Genomic DNA, 16,865 nt, shown 5'->3' with positions numbered 1-16,865 from the left:
ACTTGGGATCTTCCTGCCTCAGCCTCCAGAACAGCTGGGATCATAGGTGTGTGCCACTGCACCTGGCTGCCGTTCATTTTTTTAACAGTCCAAACTGCTCTTTCTGATGTAATCAAGTTGCTCCATAAAGTTGTTAGCATTTTTTACAAGACAAAAGGCAGGTAAATAACCTTAGTCTGGCTTGGTCTCAGCGTTCCAGATCTCCTGTTGGTGTGCCTCCTCTAGTAGAGTCAGTTCTATGGCTCACGCGTGTTAGTAAGGCAAAGCTTTGGTGGCACAGCTTGCTCAGATGCATTTAAAAGCACTGGGTGTGGACTGGGGATGTGATTCAGTGGTGGACCACTTGCCTCACATGCTCAGGGGCCTGAAATCAAAGTGTCCATAGTCCTCAGATTTGGACTTTGAAATTGAGGGAAGTGTCTCCTGTGAGCCAGGGGACTCACAAGTCCATCTGCTACTCAACATGTTAAGTAGGTCTTTCAGCAGCTACTACTACATGATGCTTAGGTCTTGATCCATTTTGTTTTGTTATAACAAAATACACGAAGCTGGCTCACTTATAAATAAAATAGGTTTATGTGGCTCATGGTGACTAAAAGGACCCAGCATCATTGTTCTGGTGTATGGTGAGGTCCTCCTGGCTTTGGATCATAGCATGGTAGAAAAGTGAAACGGCTACATGAAGAAGGGCCAAGCATATATGGTGGCCTCACATAAAGCGGCTCCCTCTCAGAACTGGTCTATTGACATGAGGCCTACCCTGCTCCCGGGAGCCAGGTGTCAGCCGTTAGCCCCTTCGGAGGGTGGTGTTCTGTGTTCTAATCACCTCCCGTTGGGCCCTCCTCTTAGAGGTCCCACCACCTCAGTGCCATCTCATGGGGACCATGTCCAAACCATGCTGCTGGGTGTGACAAATAGTTGACAGTCCAGGTTCGTCATGAATAAACCACCAAAGACAGTTGCCTTCTAGCTGTCTTCACTTGTCACAAACCTGGAGAAGGTGCCAGCACAGTGTGTACTAATATAACTAAGAGTCAACACTTCACTGTTATCCCCAACAATTAATAGTTTGTCTTTACTTATCACCATTTGAATTTGATGTACTCAAAATTGAAATGTTTAATTATGCAAAACTCAAGTACTTGTTAGAAGTGAAAACCAAAATATTGTATTGCTGACTGTTCATAAGATTTTTAGATATTTTTTCATTGTTTGTTCAAAACAGTGAGTACTAATTCCCAAATAGCTCCCTGTGCTGTTCCAGATCTCATCAGGAAAGATGAAAACACAGAATAACTCACTTTTTTGGAGGGTGGGGTACTGGGGATTGAACACAGGGGTGCTTAACCACTGAGCCACAGGCCCCCCCCCCCCGCTTTTTTTAATTTATATTTTATTTAGACACAGGATCTCGCCGAGTGCATAGGCCTTGCTGAGTTGCTGAGGCTGGTTCTGAGCTCAGAGCTTCCTGCCTCAGCCTTCTGAGCCCCGGGATAAGACCTCACTTGTTGCTGTTTCACATTCACAAGGAGTTAAGTAGACACAGAGGTTAGAAATCAGGATGATAGTACTTTCTTTGGATAGTAATATAATCAGAGATGTTTATATTTAGAAGACTGGGAAAATGCTCATGGAGTCAACACTACGCTCTGCCATTGATCGATAAAGTCTGAGCATTTAAGGCAGATGTGATAGATCGGCACACAGAGAAAGGCGTGTTTTTAAAGGCTTTTCCTTGGAAGTAGCCAAGGTTTTTTCCCACATAGTTAAAAAAGAGCAGTAAGGTACTGTGACTTTGCTCCTCCAACAGTGGCCACGGGGCATAGCTGGCTGTCCCACACCGTTTTCCTCTGTCCACTGGCCAGCTTTACTTCCGTGGTCTGCTGCCATCCTTTGGTGCCCTTTCCTTTCTTCCTTTCTTTGGTGGAATGTCCTCACCACTGAATAGGGCCATACAGGGGGACATCGTGAGTGACTATTTGGAATCTGTCTCGCCAGATGCATTCCTGGCCGCAGTAGAGACTCGACCTTCCTCCTGCACAGCTGTTGCCTGGAAGTGTGTCTTTACCCTGCCTCGTTGCACTGTCTCTTCATGGAGTTGTGTGGATGTACTATGGTTGTAGCACAAGGTCTCGAAGTGACAGCAGCCACATCATTTTCACAAAACCTCATGATCTTTCACAGTCTTCCTCACCTTCTGCTGTAGAAGCAACCTTTATATTCCAATAGTTTTTGCTTAATACTTTAACAACAAAATGAGCAGAACCGATATGCCACCATAAGAGGCAAACACGTACCCGTGAAGTCCTCCCAGGCCGTATGCTGAGAACACTTCGTGGCCTGTACAAAAGCACCCATCTGCTTTCCCCTGTGGTTCCTGATATCAAGCTGACAGTGAGTCTTTTTTAGCCAAATGGGGTTGGTAGCTGTAATAGTAACCACCTCAACTGAAATCTTGGGCCTGTGAACTCTGGATCTAATACACCATTCACTTTTTGCTTGTAATTTGAATAAGCAGCAAAATATGTAGTTCTGGAAGGGACCCACCCTTCATCAGTTGTGCCTGATCATCTTAAAACAGGGCGCTTCTTGTTCCTAAATCACCATAGGCAGTGGAAAGGTCCAAGAGAGGCTGCTCAATTGTTGGTGGCTTTGCCGTGGTGGTCAGCTAAACTTCAGTGACAGAAAACGCCACAGAAGCCGTAGCAGCCCTGTCAGCACGGCCTCTGGGTGCCGAGGCAGGACAGGGCTAGCCCCACTTAGTCTTACTTTTTGAAACTGTGATAAAATACACATAAGAAAAATTACCATGATAACCATTAAGTATACAATTCAGTAGTGATCATATCCACTACTGTGCACCTGTCGCCACTTTGAACTTTTTATATCTTGTGAAATCTCCATGATTTTGAAAAATACTGAGGATGATCTATATTCAACAAATGTACCTGTTTTAAGTGTGATATTAATGAGTGTGACCATCACACAGTCAAGGCAGGACATTGGCATGACCTGAAGGCTCCCTGGGCTCTCTCATGCTCCTCCCACATGCTCCTTCATGCTCCAGGCAACAGCCATTTCTGGGTCACTCTGGGTCATGTCAGATCATATCTGTCTCTTCTAGTGTCTCATGGAAGCTTCTTTTTCTTTGCTGGTACTGGGGCTTGAACCTTGAATCCAGGATGCTCCTTTGAGCTGCATCCCCAGTCTTTTTTATTTATTTTTTATATTTAGAGGGTGTCTTGGTAAGTTGCTGAGGCTGGCATCGAACTTACAATCCTCCTACCTCAGCCTCCCAAGCCTTTGGAATTATAGGTGCAGGCCACCACACCCAGCCATAAAGACTATTTTTTTAAAAAAGTGATTCAGAGGTGGTTGAGATATACACTAACATGTTTAGAACTACTCTTATCATCTCTCTGATTACCACCCTCATTTCATTTATGGTATTTGTTTTTCTTTTCTCTGTTCTACTTGGCTACCTTCTAATTGCTTAGCCACACTCAAGAACTTATAAGTATTATTTTGAGCCTAACCTTTCCAGTTTTTACTAAATTTCCTTCTAGAAAAGAAAAATAAAACATAACTGTTTTTTTCTTTTTTAGTCTTGAAATCCAGATATGATACCAAAGTGTCACCTCCAGAGCAGCATGTTCATGAAGTCAAGTCGCCCCGGTGGGAGATAATGGAAAGACTTGCAAGTTATGGTCTCAGGTGCTCAGGTTTGCCTGGCGACTGGGATTGCAAAACTCAGTTTGACAGACAACCAGGAGGTCCAGAGAGGCACTTCAGTCGAATGTTAATCAGTCATGAAAAAATACCTACTTTGAACCCGCAGACATCCCTCATTTTTTACCAGAACATTCACACTGGAGGAAAGCCACATGGATATAATAAGTGTAGAAATGACTTCTGGCAGGAGGAATTCCTTATTAATCATCCAGGAATTCATTCTAACGAGAAACCCTATAAATGTAAGGAATGTGGGAAGGCCTTTAAATATGGCTCACGACTCATTCAGCATGAGAATATTCATTCTGGCAAGAAACCCTATGAATGTAAGCAATGTGGAAAAGCCTTCAATTCTGGGTCCAATTTCATACAGCACCAGAGAGTTCATACTGGGGAGAAGCCCTATGAATGTAGGGACTGTGCGAAGGCCTTCAGTCGGAGCTCGCAGTTGATTGAACACCAACGGATTCACACTGGTGAGAAACCCTACCAGTGTAAGGAGTGTGGCAAAGCCTTCAATCGGATCTCACATCTCAAAGTGCATTACAGGACTCATACTGGGGAAAAACCCTATGCATGTAAGGAGTGTGGGAAGACTTTCAGCCATCGGTCTCAGTTGATTCAGCATCAGACTGTTCATACTGGCAAGAAACTCTACGAATGTAAGGAATGTGGGAAAGCCTTTAATCAGGGATCAACTCTCATTCGCCATCAGAGAATTCATACTGGGGAGAAGCCCTATGAATGTAAGGTGTGTGAGAAGGCCTTTAGAGTAAGCTCCCAGCTTAGGCAACATCAGAGAATCCACACTGGAGAGAAGCCCTACCAGTGCAAGGTGTGTGGTAGGGCCTTCAAACGGGTGTCACACCTCACCGTCCATCACAGGACTCACACGGGCGAGAAGCCATATGACTGTACGCAGTGTGAGAAGGCCTTCAGTCACTGCTCCCAGCTGGTTCAGCACCAGGCCTCTCATGCTGAGGGAAAGCCCCGGGAACACGAAGGATGGGGGATGACCCTTGCTCGAAGTGCCACTGCGCTTCAACACTCCAGGCTGCGGAGTGGAGAAACACGCACGAATTTATTGAGTGCAGAAGAGCCCGCCGTCAGCACATACCCATTGTTGATCATCAGGGAGTTTGTGTTGGCCAGCAGCCATGTGAATGGAAGTCAGGGGAAAGCCCAGCAGCTCAGGCCAGCCACAGCTGCCAGCTCCCGCACCTTACAGAAAGGCCTGAGGGGGAAGGGGGTGGGAAGGCCTTCTTCACTCAGAGCTTGTCTTCCATCTGAAGTTGTAAGCTCTGCGGAAACATTTGTGGATATAAAGGAATGTGCTTAGACCACTATTTATCAGGCGGGGAAGGTTGGGGAATATTTTGCAGAAACATTTGTGGATATAAAGGAATGTGCTTAGACCACTATTTATCAGGCGGGGAAGGTTGGGGAATATTTATCTCTGACACATTCAGAATCATATTTTCTAACCTCAGCTTACTAATTTCAATAAGAGTCAAGTTTTGGTTTTCTTGGGGGTGGGTGAAGAACTGACTGGATTACTCCTGGATTACTCCCCGGGAAGTACATCATGCAGGTACCATAAAGGGTGATGAGCAGGTCGTTCACACCAAGGGGTCCGACGGCCCATGCTCCTCCTGAGCACTGCGTGCACACAAGCCGGGGAGCTCAGACACACCAAGGGTACTGGTCAGCCTACAGAGACCCAGGCCGCACAGCAGGTGGACAGAGTGGTGCCAGGGCAGATGGTCATCTCCTGGTCATCACCATTTCTCTGTGTCCCTATTTCAGGAAGAGTCTGTTTGGGAGAGTCTCTTAATTTCCCCATGGGCAGCTTGTTTTGGGTCGTATTTTGTGACTTCTGTCATGGGCAGGTGTCATTTGCCTGCCCAGAAGTTGTGGCAGCTCACCTTATTGGCAGCATCGTCTCTTGCTTAGGATGTGAAAATGTCAGATTCTCATTTTCCAACCTCCTGTGCCACTCAGAGTGACCAGTGTGTCCCACTGTGAGTGGGGCTTTTGGGGAGCAGTTCACTCCTGCCCTGTGCACTTCCCGTTGTTGGACATCTTCATGTGGGAAGGTGAGACTGCAGCTGTCGTGGAGCCAAGAGGAGGAAAAAGGACCTAGAGAAGCTGACTCAGAGCCCAGAGACCCCAGGCTGGGGTGGCCTGATGCCTCTGTGTGAGAAGTAAACCTTCACTGCCCATGTTTTAGTTGGGTCTTTTGTAAATTTGCATCCAAAAGCGTTCCAAATGATATAACTTCAAAAATATTTAATTTTTTTTTACGATTGATAAGTGTGGCCTGAAAATGTCAGCTTTGATTGTCTTTTTTCATGGCTAAATATAGGGCTGGTTTTTAAATATGTTCCATGAACTTCAAAAAATGTATGTATGCTACATTTTTGGATATAGTTTTTGAAATAAATCTGTTAAAGCCAGTGGGTTTTAATGATAAAATTCACTATATTCTTATATATCTTGATATATTGGATCAGAATTTCCTAAAATTGACTTCTTTTTTTTTTTTTTAAAAAAAAAAAACAAGGTCCTGAGATTCCTGAGACTTTTGCTTTTTGTTGTTTGGGCTGTAAGGACGTTACTAATCCTCTACATGCATGTTACACCTTTCTTTTTTTAAAATATTTTTTTCATTGTAGGTGGACACAATACCTTTATTTTAATTTTTACGTGGTGCTGAGGATCGAGCCCAGTGCCTTCCACATGCGAGGCAGGCGCTCTGCCACTCAGCCCCAGCCCCAGCCCAAATGCCACACCTTTCATCTTTATGTGGTGCCCACCTCTGCCAAGTACAGCTGCTGCCTGTTCTGTCAGGTCTCACTGGACAGGCCTGCTCGTCCATTTGTTGTTTGACGCCTTTGTGCCACTGGAATGTTGCAACAGACTGGCCACAAGACTATGTTTACTGTCGGGCTTTTTAGATAGAAAGTTTGCTCCTACGTGGCCGAGTAATTCTGTGGCTATTTATTTTCAGATTTTGTATACTAATTGTAATGCCTTATCTCTGTGTGGTGTGCTTCTCCCTGTTACAGGCTGGGCCTTCTGGAGGCTGAGGTAGGGCAAAGGCCCCCTTTAGACCCAGATTCTTGCGATCCAGTCAGATTTCAGACGTGTGGCTCAGAGTAACAGGCATGAGTTTATAGAAGGGATAGGAAAAGGGGAAGGGGACACTCTCAAGGGAGAAAGTAGGTCCTCAGAGAGGAGAGGGACAATGTGCCCCTCCTGTGCTCCAGTTTTATTGGGGATCCCAGAGAAGTTTCCAGAGAGTCCTGCCCAGGTCCACCTCTTGACTTTTGACTGGACAGCATGACATCGGACTTGGAAGACCTCACTGCCATGACAACTCTTGGTCACTTTGGCCTGTGCTGACCAGTTCTAATTGGATTCTTTTTTGTTTTTGTTACCAGGGATTGAACCCAGGGGAGCTTAACCATCAAGCCACATCCACAGCCCCCTTTTTTTGTGGGGGGTGGAGGGTACTGGGGATTGAATTCTCAGGGGCACTGAGCCACATCCCCCTATTTTGCATTTTATTTAGAGACGGTCTCAGTGAGTTGCTTAGTGCCTCACTTTTGCTGAGGCTGGCTTTGAACTTGGGGTCCTCCTGCCCCAGCCTCCTGAGCCTCTGTTGTCATCATACCCAGCCCTAATTGGTTCTTAACCACACATTCTTACAGATCTTACAGTTAGGAGAAATTAGACTCATTTCACTGAATTTTAAATCTGGCCTGTGAAAGGGACATAAAAGGTTCCCCCTTCAGGGTGGCTCGGGTTCCTCTTACGGACATTATTTCAGGCCTGTATTTTTCCTACAGTTAACAGTTTGTTGAGGGATGTGACATATCCTGTCCCCTCAAGACCATCAGGGCTGCAGGCAAATTGCTTCTTAGAAAAGAAAGTGTGGGGGTCAGCACAGTGCGCCCATTGTGTAGGATCATTCCTTAACCTGTGTTCCTGCCACGCCAGCTTGTCTGTCCCCTATCATGCCATACACTTGTTGTCAGCCCCTGTCCCTTAACTTATTAGAAAACATTCATGAGGCAGGGATGTAGCTCAGTGGTAGAGAATTGCCTCACATGCACATGGCCCTTGTATTAATTCCCAGGACAAAAAATGACCTTACCAGTGGGGCATGGTGGCCACACCTGTAACCCAGCAACTCCAAAGCCTGAGCAGGAGGACCCCCAAGTTCAAGGCCAACCTCAGCAAAAACTTGAAAAGGGGGTGTAGCTCAGTGGTCGATCCCAGGGAAAACACACACCCTGATTTTTCAAAATGAAAAGTGAATCTTAGTTCAGCTCCATTCCTTTGCTTCACCTGGTATGTGCTAATATGCTACCTGGGTCTTACGCTGGCTGGTGGTTCCCTTTCTCTTGCGAAATTAGAGCTCTCAGAATGCTTAGGATGGAGGCCATCTCCCCATTCTTGGTCATTATTTGGGCAGAAGGAGATCACTATACTTCCTAACCACTATGAAGTTTGCCTCTCCCATGAAGCAGCCACCCCTGATTGTTCTTTCCTCCCTTCGAAGCCCATTCTTTATCCTTTCTTTCTAATAACCAAATACAAGTTTGATGTTTGTATTACCACCAGCCTCACCTGGACTTGCACTCAAGTATAAGTATGCTCAAGAGTGCCAGTCACTGCTGGCCACTGATTTGCATGGTTTTCTCCTGTACAGAATTGACAGTTTTATTTCCAATGCCATTGAGACTTCTCTTGGGTGTTTATATTATCTCAATGAATTATGGCATATTCTGAATTCTCGCATGTTCAGGAGTTTCTTACACCTTCATAAGTTGTTTTTTAGGTTGGCTGAACATTTTTAGAGCTTTAATGATCTGTGGCCCTCATTTCAATGAGTTATGGCTTCTTGACTTTCAGAAGAGGGACCGGGCATCAGACTGAATCTCATGGTTTGTGTGGATGTGTTCATTTCCTGTTGCTGCTGTAATAAGTTGTCACACTTATCATCTGGAGGTCAGAATCTCAAATAGGTCTCCCTGGACTGGAACCAAGTTGCTGGGGGACCCATGTTCTCTTCTGGACACTAGTAAGGGAATCACTTCCTTGCTCTTCCCAGCTTCCAGAGCTTCCAGGCTCCTTAGCTGGAGGCTTTTTCCGCCCTCAGAGTAAGCAATAGCCAGACCAGTCCTCATGCCGTGTCACTGTCTCTGACATGGCACCCTCTGCCTCCCTCTTCCACCTCGGAGGAGCTCTTAATTACATTGGGTGCATCTGCATAATCCAGAATAATCTAACCTCAACAGATTAAAAATCGTAATTCTGTGTGTAATTTGATCCCCCTTGATCTGTAACATATTTACAAATCCCTGGGCTAATCAAGATGTGAACTTTGGAGAACCACAATCCTGGTAAGAAACTGGGAATTTGGCAAGAATGTCTGCCCTGGGAATTCAGAATATTAAGCATTTAGCTTCATGCCGTCTTTCAGCCTGAAGAAAAATTTTTTCCTAAATGTTTAATCAGTACTGAACTGTTGTGTTTTACTTCTATTTTAAAAATTTAACATTTGAATATATGTGTATACACACATTTGTGACTTAAAAACTTGAAGTTGTAAGAAAGATACACAGTGGAAGTCCTTCCTATGCCTTGCCCCTTCTGGTTGTACCCACAGATCGCTGTCTCCCTGGGCCTGGTCCTTGGGGTGTGAGAGAGACTCTCTGCCTGTCTCCTCTCTTCTTATATCTCATCATAATTCCTCAAAATAGCCTCAGTCAGGTTTTATTTTCTGTATAGAAGAAAAATTTAAATGAAGATGTAGAAAAAAGTGTGTTGTCAGACAATGCAGAGCTGGGAGAGGAGTGGTCGGGTGGTCATTTGCCCTCAGGTTTGTGTGACTCAGATTCCCCTCTGTCAGAAAGGTGCCTGCAGGGAAGAGCAGGCCCGGGGCTTCCTGCCATCCCGCCATCGCGCCATCGTGCCATCCTGCCATCCTGCCATCCTGCCATCCCGCCATCGCACTTCCGGCCACCCCGGGCGGGGTCTCCCTGGCGGGGTCTCAGCCATCGCAGGCGGGAAGCGGACCGTCAGAGGGGCCTAGTCGCATCTAATGCCCACTCTGCGTTTTAGCCTTGAGGGACCGGGCTTGTTTGGGGACCCGGTCATCGCTGGGCCACTGCGGGGCTCCGCTGCAGGCAGCGCAGGTGGAGGAAGGGAGGTCAGCCTCCTAGGAGGAGCTCCTGGTCTCAGCAAGTCAGCGCTTCTCAACTCTTTCCTCAAGGGTCTAAAGGAAAAAAGGGCGCCCCTTTCCCAGGAGACCTCAAACTGCACTACTTACCAGTGTGTCTGTCACCTCGGGCCGAATGTCCCCAAATCAAAACTGCCAAAGAAAAGATCATCATTTAGCCTTTGCTTCTGTACCAGCAGGACAGACTGCCTCCTACCAAGCCGATTTGCAATACAGAACTCCCCTCCATCTGGATCCCAGCTACTGGGGAGACTGAGGCAGGAGGATGACAATTGGAGGCCAGACTTGACAACTTAGTGAGACCCTGTCTAAGAATGAGAAATACAAGTGAAAAGGCTGGGCCTGCAGCTCAGTGGTAGGGCGTTCCTGGGCTCTACCTCCTGGGGAGTACCAGGAGAAGAGGGGGTAAAGACTTGGAGGGCCTCTGATTTTGCCAGGGAGCAAGTAACTACTATTTAATGATTTGCAGCCTAAAATTGCTGCCCAGACTAGGTCCCAAATCTTGTTTTTAATTACCAGACTTTCCCCCATACTTCCTACAGTGCAGTATTTGAAAGAAGGCAGAGACTTTGTGACAGGTGACTATCACCAGCAGTAAGAGATAGGTACTCCTACACTGAGCACTGTGATTTTTTTCCCTTAAATTTGTTCTATGCACATGTTAAAGCCTCTCTAAAATCTCCATGGCCAGTTTACAGAAGAATGATACTAACATACCAACCCAGCTAAGAGGGAGCACTGCAGAGCCTGAGAACCCAGTGGCCTTCAGACACCACTTCTTCTTTATCATCATGGCCTCAAGTACACTTTATGGCGTTAGGTTACGTTCCCTGGCTCTGCATTTTGTTTGGCCACTTATGTATTATTAATCCTAAATGAAATGTTGGTTCTGTCCTGATTTTGAACTGAAAGGGCCTCACTCTGCCATCTTCTCAGCAGAGCACCTCCACATCATCTCCGTTCCTGGTTGATGAACCAGGGGTTGGTTCAAACCTTTTGCCCTTTCAAAACATCGGCCAAATCTTCTCCATGTCCTGGGCACATCCGTGAATTGGCCCGAGCCAGGGTCCAGCAGTGGACATCTGGATCGGGCAGCCTCACTGCAGCCCAGCTCGAGTTGCCGTTGTGTAACAGGGGCCCTCTTCATGCCTGGAATATAGCCCTTTCCACTGCAGTTTATTTATTTCCCTTGCTCTTCTCCCTGGTCCCCTCCCTGACTACAGCAAAAGCAAGATCACCCTTCTTGTCATTATAGGCCGAGCTGTCCTTCACTCACAGACCACAGGAATGAAGGAGTCCAGGCTGGAGGCTGGCACCCAAAGCTCTAAGAAATGGCTCTCTGCTCAACTCAGCGTTGGTGGTGTTCATTCTGTGGAACACAAACCCGAGCCCAACTCCTGCAGTAACAGCATGCTGTTGTGCTAGACTGAAAGGACTTCCTGGCCAAGCTCATATTAGGGCATTGGTGACGAGAAAACTGGGACCCTCAGACATGGGACCCACTCAGGGAGCCACTGGTTCCAGTGACTCAGAAGTTGGAGGTGGACCACTTATGGTCCACAACTCCCTGCTCCAGAGAGAGATTTACGTCCCACCATGAGACCCCACAGGAATGGAGGAACTGGAGTCAGAGTTCAGGCAGGAAATAAAAGACAATGTCCCTGCCTAGGGCTTCGCTGTGGGACCCTGGAGCAGACCGCACAACAGGGGAACCGTGCAGGACTCTCCCTTGCTTTATGTCAGTGGCTCTATTCCAGGGCTGCTAACAAGCATGGGGTCCTGATACCAGATAAGGGCAGTCGGTGGTCAGACAGTTAGGGCACTGGACGCACGTAGGCCTTATTCCAGTGTAAAGACCACCTGTGTGGGTGGGTGGGAATGGAAGGCAGGGGTGCCCACAGAGGAGGGTTGCAGGAACGATTAAAACTCAGGCTAAAAGACACTGCCAACATTCTTGACACTTCTTCCAAACCTGTGTAACACAGATTTTGATAAATGTGCGTACTCAAAAACTGTGTGATCCTCCAGGCTACCACACCAAACAGGTTTTTCCTGAGATCAGTTCCCCTCCCACATAGTAGTTCTCTCTTCTCACTGAAGTCCTACTCTGTTTACCTTTGCCTTCCATTACTGTCGGTGGATTTTATTCTTCAGGTTTGCAAGACAAGAACCCAGAAGGAAACTGGTGAGGCCTGCGGCTTGGACAAACTCCATCTGCCAGCAGGATCAGGGACCCTAGTTCCATCTCAAAACTGTTTCACTGGTGTCACTATTATCCCTGTTAGTAGGGCAGCACACTGATGGCAGATCTAACGGAGACACATGCAGAGGAAAATCCAGCCCAAACTGGAAGGACCTCTCTTGGTCTCCTGTAGATAGATGTGGGTAGACTTGGGCAGCAGGAGTAAGGAAAGGAAAATAGGAAACAACCTAATGCCACCCTAGTATGGTTAGGGAGCAAGTGCCCAAGGACAAGAGGCTTCAACTGCCATTACCTCTCAATAAGGAAGACAAAAGGGGAGACCTCAGAAATGCAGAATGGGTCTCCTGTTAGAAGATGCAATGATAAGTGAGCCACGGCCTCGGCCTCTCAGAGGAGTCGGAGCCTTTGGGTATGGGATGACTAGATAAAGGTCAAGTTCAGGGCCTGAGCCTTGTCCCTGGACTAGAGGCCATATATAGAATTGGTAATGATTGTCTTCAAGAAATACGTTACGTGACCGCGTTGCTGGACACAGGAGCTACGTGTGCATGGATATAAGGTAATGCTGACAAATTCTTAGGCAGGTTAATCGGTGTTGATGTAGGGTTGGGGGAGGACAGTGAGAGTCCAGGTGATAAGGTGGACTGTGGCGTGACGCCTGCCACCACCCCTATGCAGTGTTCATGGCCTCCATTCCTGGGTATATAATAGATGTTGAGATCTTGTGGGGTAGATGGTTACAGAGTATCACAGGGGAGTTGAAAAGTTGTGGAAACAACTCTGCCTCTTATTGAAAAGCATTTTTCAAAAGGTGTTTCTTTTCAAATAAATGGCACTGCACCAAACTGCCCACAGTCCGCAGGTATGGGCGAGTCAAGGCTGCTTCTGGCAGAGGGAACTCAGTGCCGGCAAATTAAAGGTCAGAGCAGGAGGTGCCGGCTGGGTGGTGGCACCTCACACTCAGTCTGCACGGGCGCTTGAGGCGAGTGCTGCTGTGGCCGTGCTCCTAAGTGACAACCTCAAGACTGGGTGCCAATAATATCTTTTTTCTGTATCTCCAAATTCTGTCTCAACTCCATCTGCAGGAAGGTAAGTTGTAAGCGGGCAAGGAATTGTTGCTTTTCTTATTTGCTTCAACTTCCAACACAACCAAACAGAATAAATCCACGGCCTTCAGAACCAGAATGGTTCCACCCTGGTGAGGCGCAGGCGGTGTTCAATCCCAGCAGTCTGGTTCTGAGACGCCGACTTATTCATCCTCTCCCAAGTGTGCAAGTATGAGTGTCTGTGAAGAGTAGGGCAGGAGAAGTCCTGGTATGTGAGTGAGAGGTTGGTGGGAGCTCGAGTGTGCAGGGCAGTGTGCAGGGTGCTGGGGCAGGATGGGACGGGACTGTGCACTGACAGAGGAGAGGTGAGGAAACTGGTGTGTGCTTTGTGTGTGTGAGGAAGTAATAGGAGCGTGGAAGACCAGGCTGTGTGCATTCATGAGAGACTGGAATGTGTGAGAAACTGATGTGTCCTTGAAGGAAACCGTAGGGTGTGAGCCCATCATGATTGTGAGAGTGGGGAAGGAAGACTGGTGTGAGACCTAGAAAGGTCAGAAAGAGACTGTGTGGTCCATGTGTCACTTGAGGCTGCACAAGGTAACCCCTGGAGTAGCCGAGAATGTGCTGGGTGGCTGTGGTTGTGTGAGGGAACAACCCTGGGTGTGTGTGCAGGCATCTGAGAGCCTCCATGTGGGTCGCCAGGTGTGTCTCTGTGGGTGTGTGTGCAGACACCTGAGAGCCTCTGTGTGGGATACCCAGGTGTGGCTCTCTGGGTTTGTGTGCAGATGTCTGAGAGCCTCCGTGTGGGGTCACCAGGTGTGGCTCTGTGGGTTTGTATGCAGACATCTGAGAGCCTCCATGGGGATCACCAGGTGTAGTTCTGTGGGTTTGTGTGCAGATCTGAGAGCCTCCTTGTGGGGTTGCCAGGTGTGGCCCTCTGGGTTTGTGTGCAGAAGACTGAGAGCCTCCGTGTGGGGTCACCAATTGTGGTTCTGTGGGCTTGTGTGCAGACGTCTGAGAGCCTCCATGTGGGGTCACAAGCTGTGGTTCTGTGGGTTTGTGTGCAGAGCTCTGAGAGCCTCTGTGTGGGGTCACCAGGTGTGGCACTGGGTCTCTTAATACCTATGAGTCGCTGGGATAAGAATCCCAGATCCGAGTGTCCAGTCAGGACCAAGAAGTGGGATGACCTCCTGTGCTCCCGACAAGCCAGGGACACCCTCGGATGTGGACATGAGGAGGGAGTGAGTGGGCGGAGGCCGGGGCGGGAGGAAGGTGGCCGCTGGAGTGCTGAGGATCAGGGGGAGGAAAGGGAAGGCCTGGGGTGCAGATGTAGCAGGTCGTGATCCTGGCTTCGAGTGGCTTTCAGAGTCAGGTCGCCTCCTGTAGATTGAGTCAGAGCCGGACGCAGAGGCCCCAGCAGGGCCGACTGTACCTTGAGGTCCAGGAAGCGCCTATTTGTAGGACTGTCTCATGACTGGAACATAATCTGCACAGAATACCGAGCACATCTCTTAGTTTCAATCATAAGACCACCAAATAGTGGGAAAGCCGCTTGGGGAGACAAATCAGAACCTTGAGCCCAAGAGAAAAAGTCAGTGGCCATTTCCCCGGAGAGCCCTAGGTGTCCCCTTGTCACACAGTTATGTGGGAGGAAGAAAGGGGCATAAGAGTGTTTAGGGTGGTGATTTGGGGAGTGCATTGGAGACCTTGGCCTCACGTGCTTGCTCCTCTCCAGCCTGGCCTCCCCAGCCTGTTTAAAGATTTTATCTAGAGACAGGGTCTTGATGAGTTGCTAAGTGTCTCACTAAGTTGCTGAGGCTGGGTTTGAACTCACGATCCTCCTGTCTCAGCCTCCCAAGCTATTGGGATTACAGGCATGTGCCACTGTGCGTGGCTGAAAGGTCTTTTAGTTTTTAGTTGTTGATGCATCTTTATTTTACTTATTTATTTATATGTGGTGCTGAGAATCTGACCCAGGGCCTCACACATGTTAGGCAAGCGCTGTACCACTCAGCCCAGCCCCAGCCCTGGAAGGTCTTTTTGATTAGGGCTTAGTAATGCCTCTTTTGAAAATTCCTTTAACAGTCTTGTCCCAGGGCCTGGACCCCATTTCTCCCAGAGGACATAGTCCTTAACTTTTACTGCCTGACGAGCGAGGGATAGCTGAGCATGGTGGGGTGCAGAGCCACTCTTGACCTCTTCCTAACTTGTGGACATTTTTAATTGTGTTGACTCTTGTGAAAAGATTTGGTTTCTGATATATGGTTTTGGTATATTATACAATATGTTAGGTACCTTTCCAAGATTAAATAAATTTGCCCATGAAGGAAATAATTGAGTTACTTCAATCAATTTTGAAGTTTCTCCAGATAAATTTTATTTTATTATAATTAATCAATTAATTTTGTGATACTGGGGACTGAACCCTAGGGTAGGTATGCTACCACTGAGCTACACCCTAACTCTTTTTATGTTTTTGTTTTTTTTTGGGGGGGGCATGTACAGGGATTGAATGCAGAGGCACTGACCACTGAGCCACATCCCCAGCCCTATTTTGTACTTTATTGAGAGACAGGGTCTCACTGAGCTGCTTAGTGCCTTGCAGTCACTGAGGCTGGCTTTGAAATCCTCCCGCCTGTGCCTCCCCAGCCTCGGGGATCACAGGTGTGCGCCAGTGCTCCCGGCCCCTTTTATAGTTTCTTACTTTGATGCAGGGCCTGATGACTTCCCAGCTCTGGCCTTGAACTTGCAGTCCTCCCCTCTCCGCCTCCTGAGTAGTTGAAGTCCCAGCTGTGTGCCACTGCACGCCCGACCAGTTAAATGTTAGGTCACTTTCTTTGCTGGCTGAAGATGCACATTGTGGCCAGTACTGCAGGTTCTCAAGTTGAGCCCTGCTGCAGGTCCCTGTGGGCGCTCTGTGGTACACTAGAAAGCTCTAAATGCATTATGCAAAGTCCCTCTGCAGGCGAGTTGTGGGGACGGTTTATAACACCCTAGTCAGAATTGCAGTGACAGAGGAGTGAGGCACAAGTGGCAACGGGAAGCTGAGGGAGTGGGCAGGGATTTTATGGCCAACCTGTTGGTCGGGCAGTTTGTTTCTTCTTAGGAACTCTGGCCGAACTCTTTTGTGCAGGTCTCCTGGCGTGTTAGGTGCTCAGCTTGGGTTAATCTGGAAATGAGCTTTATGGATAAAATGATATCGATATAATTTGGCTTTTTTTTTTTTTTTTTGAGTACTGGGGATTGAATCTGGAGGTGCTCTACCACTGAGTCACATGCCCAGCACCTTTTTATTTTGAGACAGCTACGTTGCTGAGGCTGGCCTTGAACTTGTGATCCTCCTGCCTCAGCCTCCTGAGTTTCTGGGATTGTAGGCATGCACTACTGTACCCTGAAAGATCTTTTCTTTTGGTGGTTCTGTGGATATCGCCACAGGTACCCAGGAGGTTGTGAATGCTATGCCTCCAAACCTTTTGGCTTCTTTTTTGTTTGTGGAGCATCCAAACCTGATTTCTCCTAGCAGTTCCATAAGTCACCTGATACCTTGCAATAAATGGTTTTCTTCTAAGAGAAAAATGCAAGTTCTTCAAACACTATCAACTTGAATTTACTTGATCAGTTTTAAAAATAGAAC

General features: G+C 47.6%; 1 protein-coding gene across 3 annotated transcripts in view; it reads left to right on the top strand.

Annotated features, from left to right (window-relative positions):
• LOC308637652 (zinc finger protein 667-like) overlaps positions 1 to 6,209 on the top strand; it is a 71,594-nt gene extending 65,385 nt beyond the window's left edge. For all 3 annotated transcript variants that reach the window (XM_081274243.1, XM_081274241.1, XM_081274242.1), the window contains exons 5-6: positions 3,606 to 5,095; positions 5,171 to 6,209. In XM_081274243.1, coding sequence (XP_081130369.1) covers positions 3,606 to 5,071 — 1,466 coding nt within the window. In that variant the 3' untranslated portion in view covers positions 5,072 to 5,095; positions 5,171 to 6,209. The remainder of the gene's footprint in view (positions 1 to 3,605; positions 5,096 to 5,170) is intronic.
• The last annotated feature ends 10,656 nt before the right edge of the window (positions 6,210 to 16,865 follow it).

The sequence above is a fragment of the Spermophilus citellus genome, assembly GCF_964194105.1.
Source record: "Spermophilus citellus genome assembly, chromosome: 18".
Lineage (NCBI taxonomy): Eukaryota > Metazoa > Chordata > Mammalia > Rodentia > Sciuridae > Spermophilus > Spermophilus citellus.
Note: the sequence above shows the minus strand (reverse complement) of the source record. Positions and strands in the feature narration are given on the sequence as shown.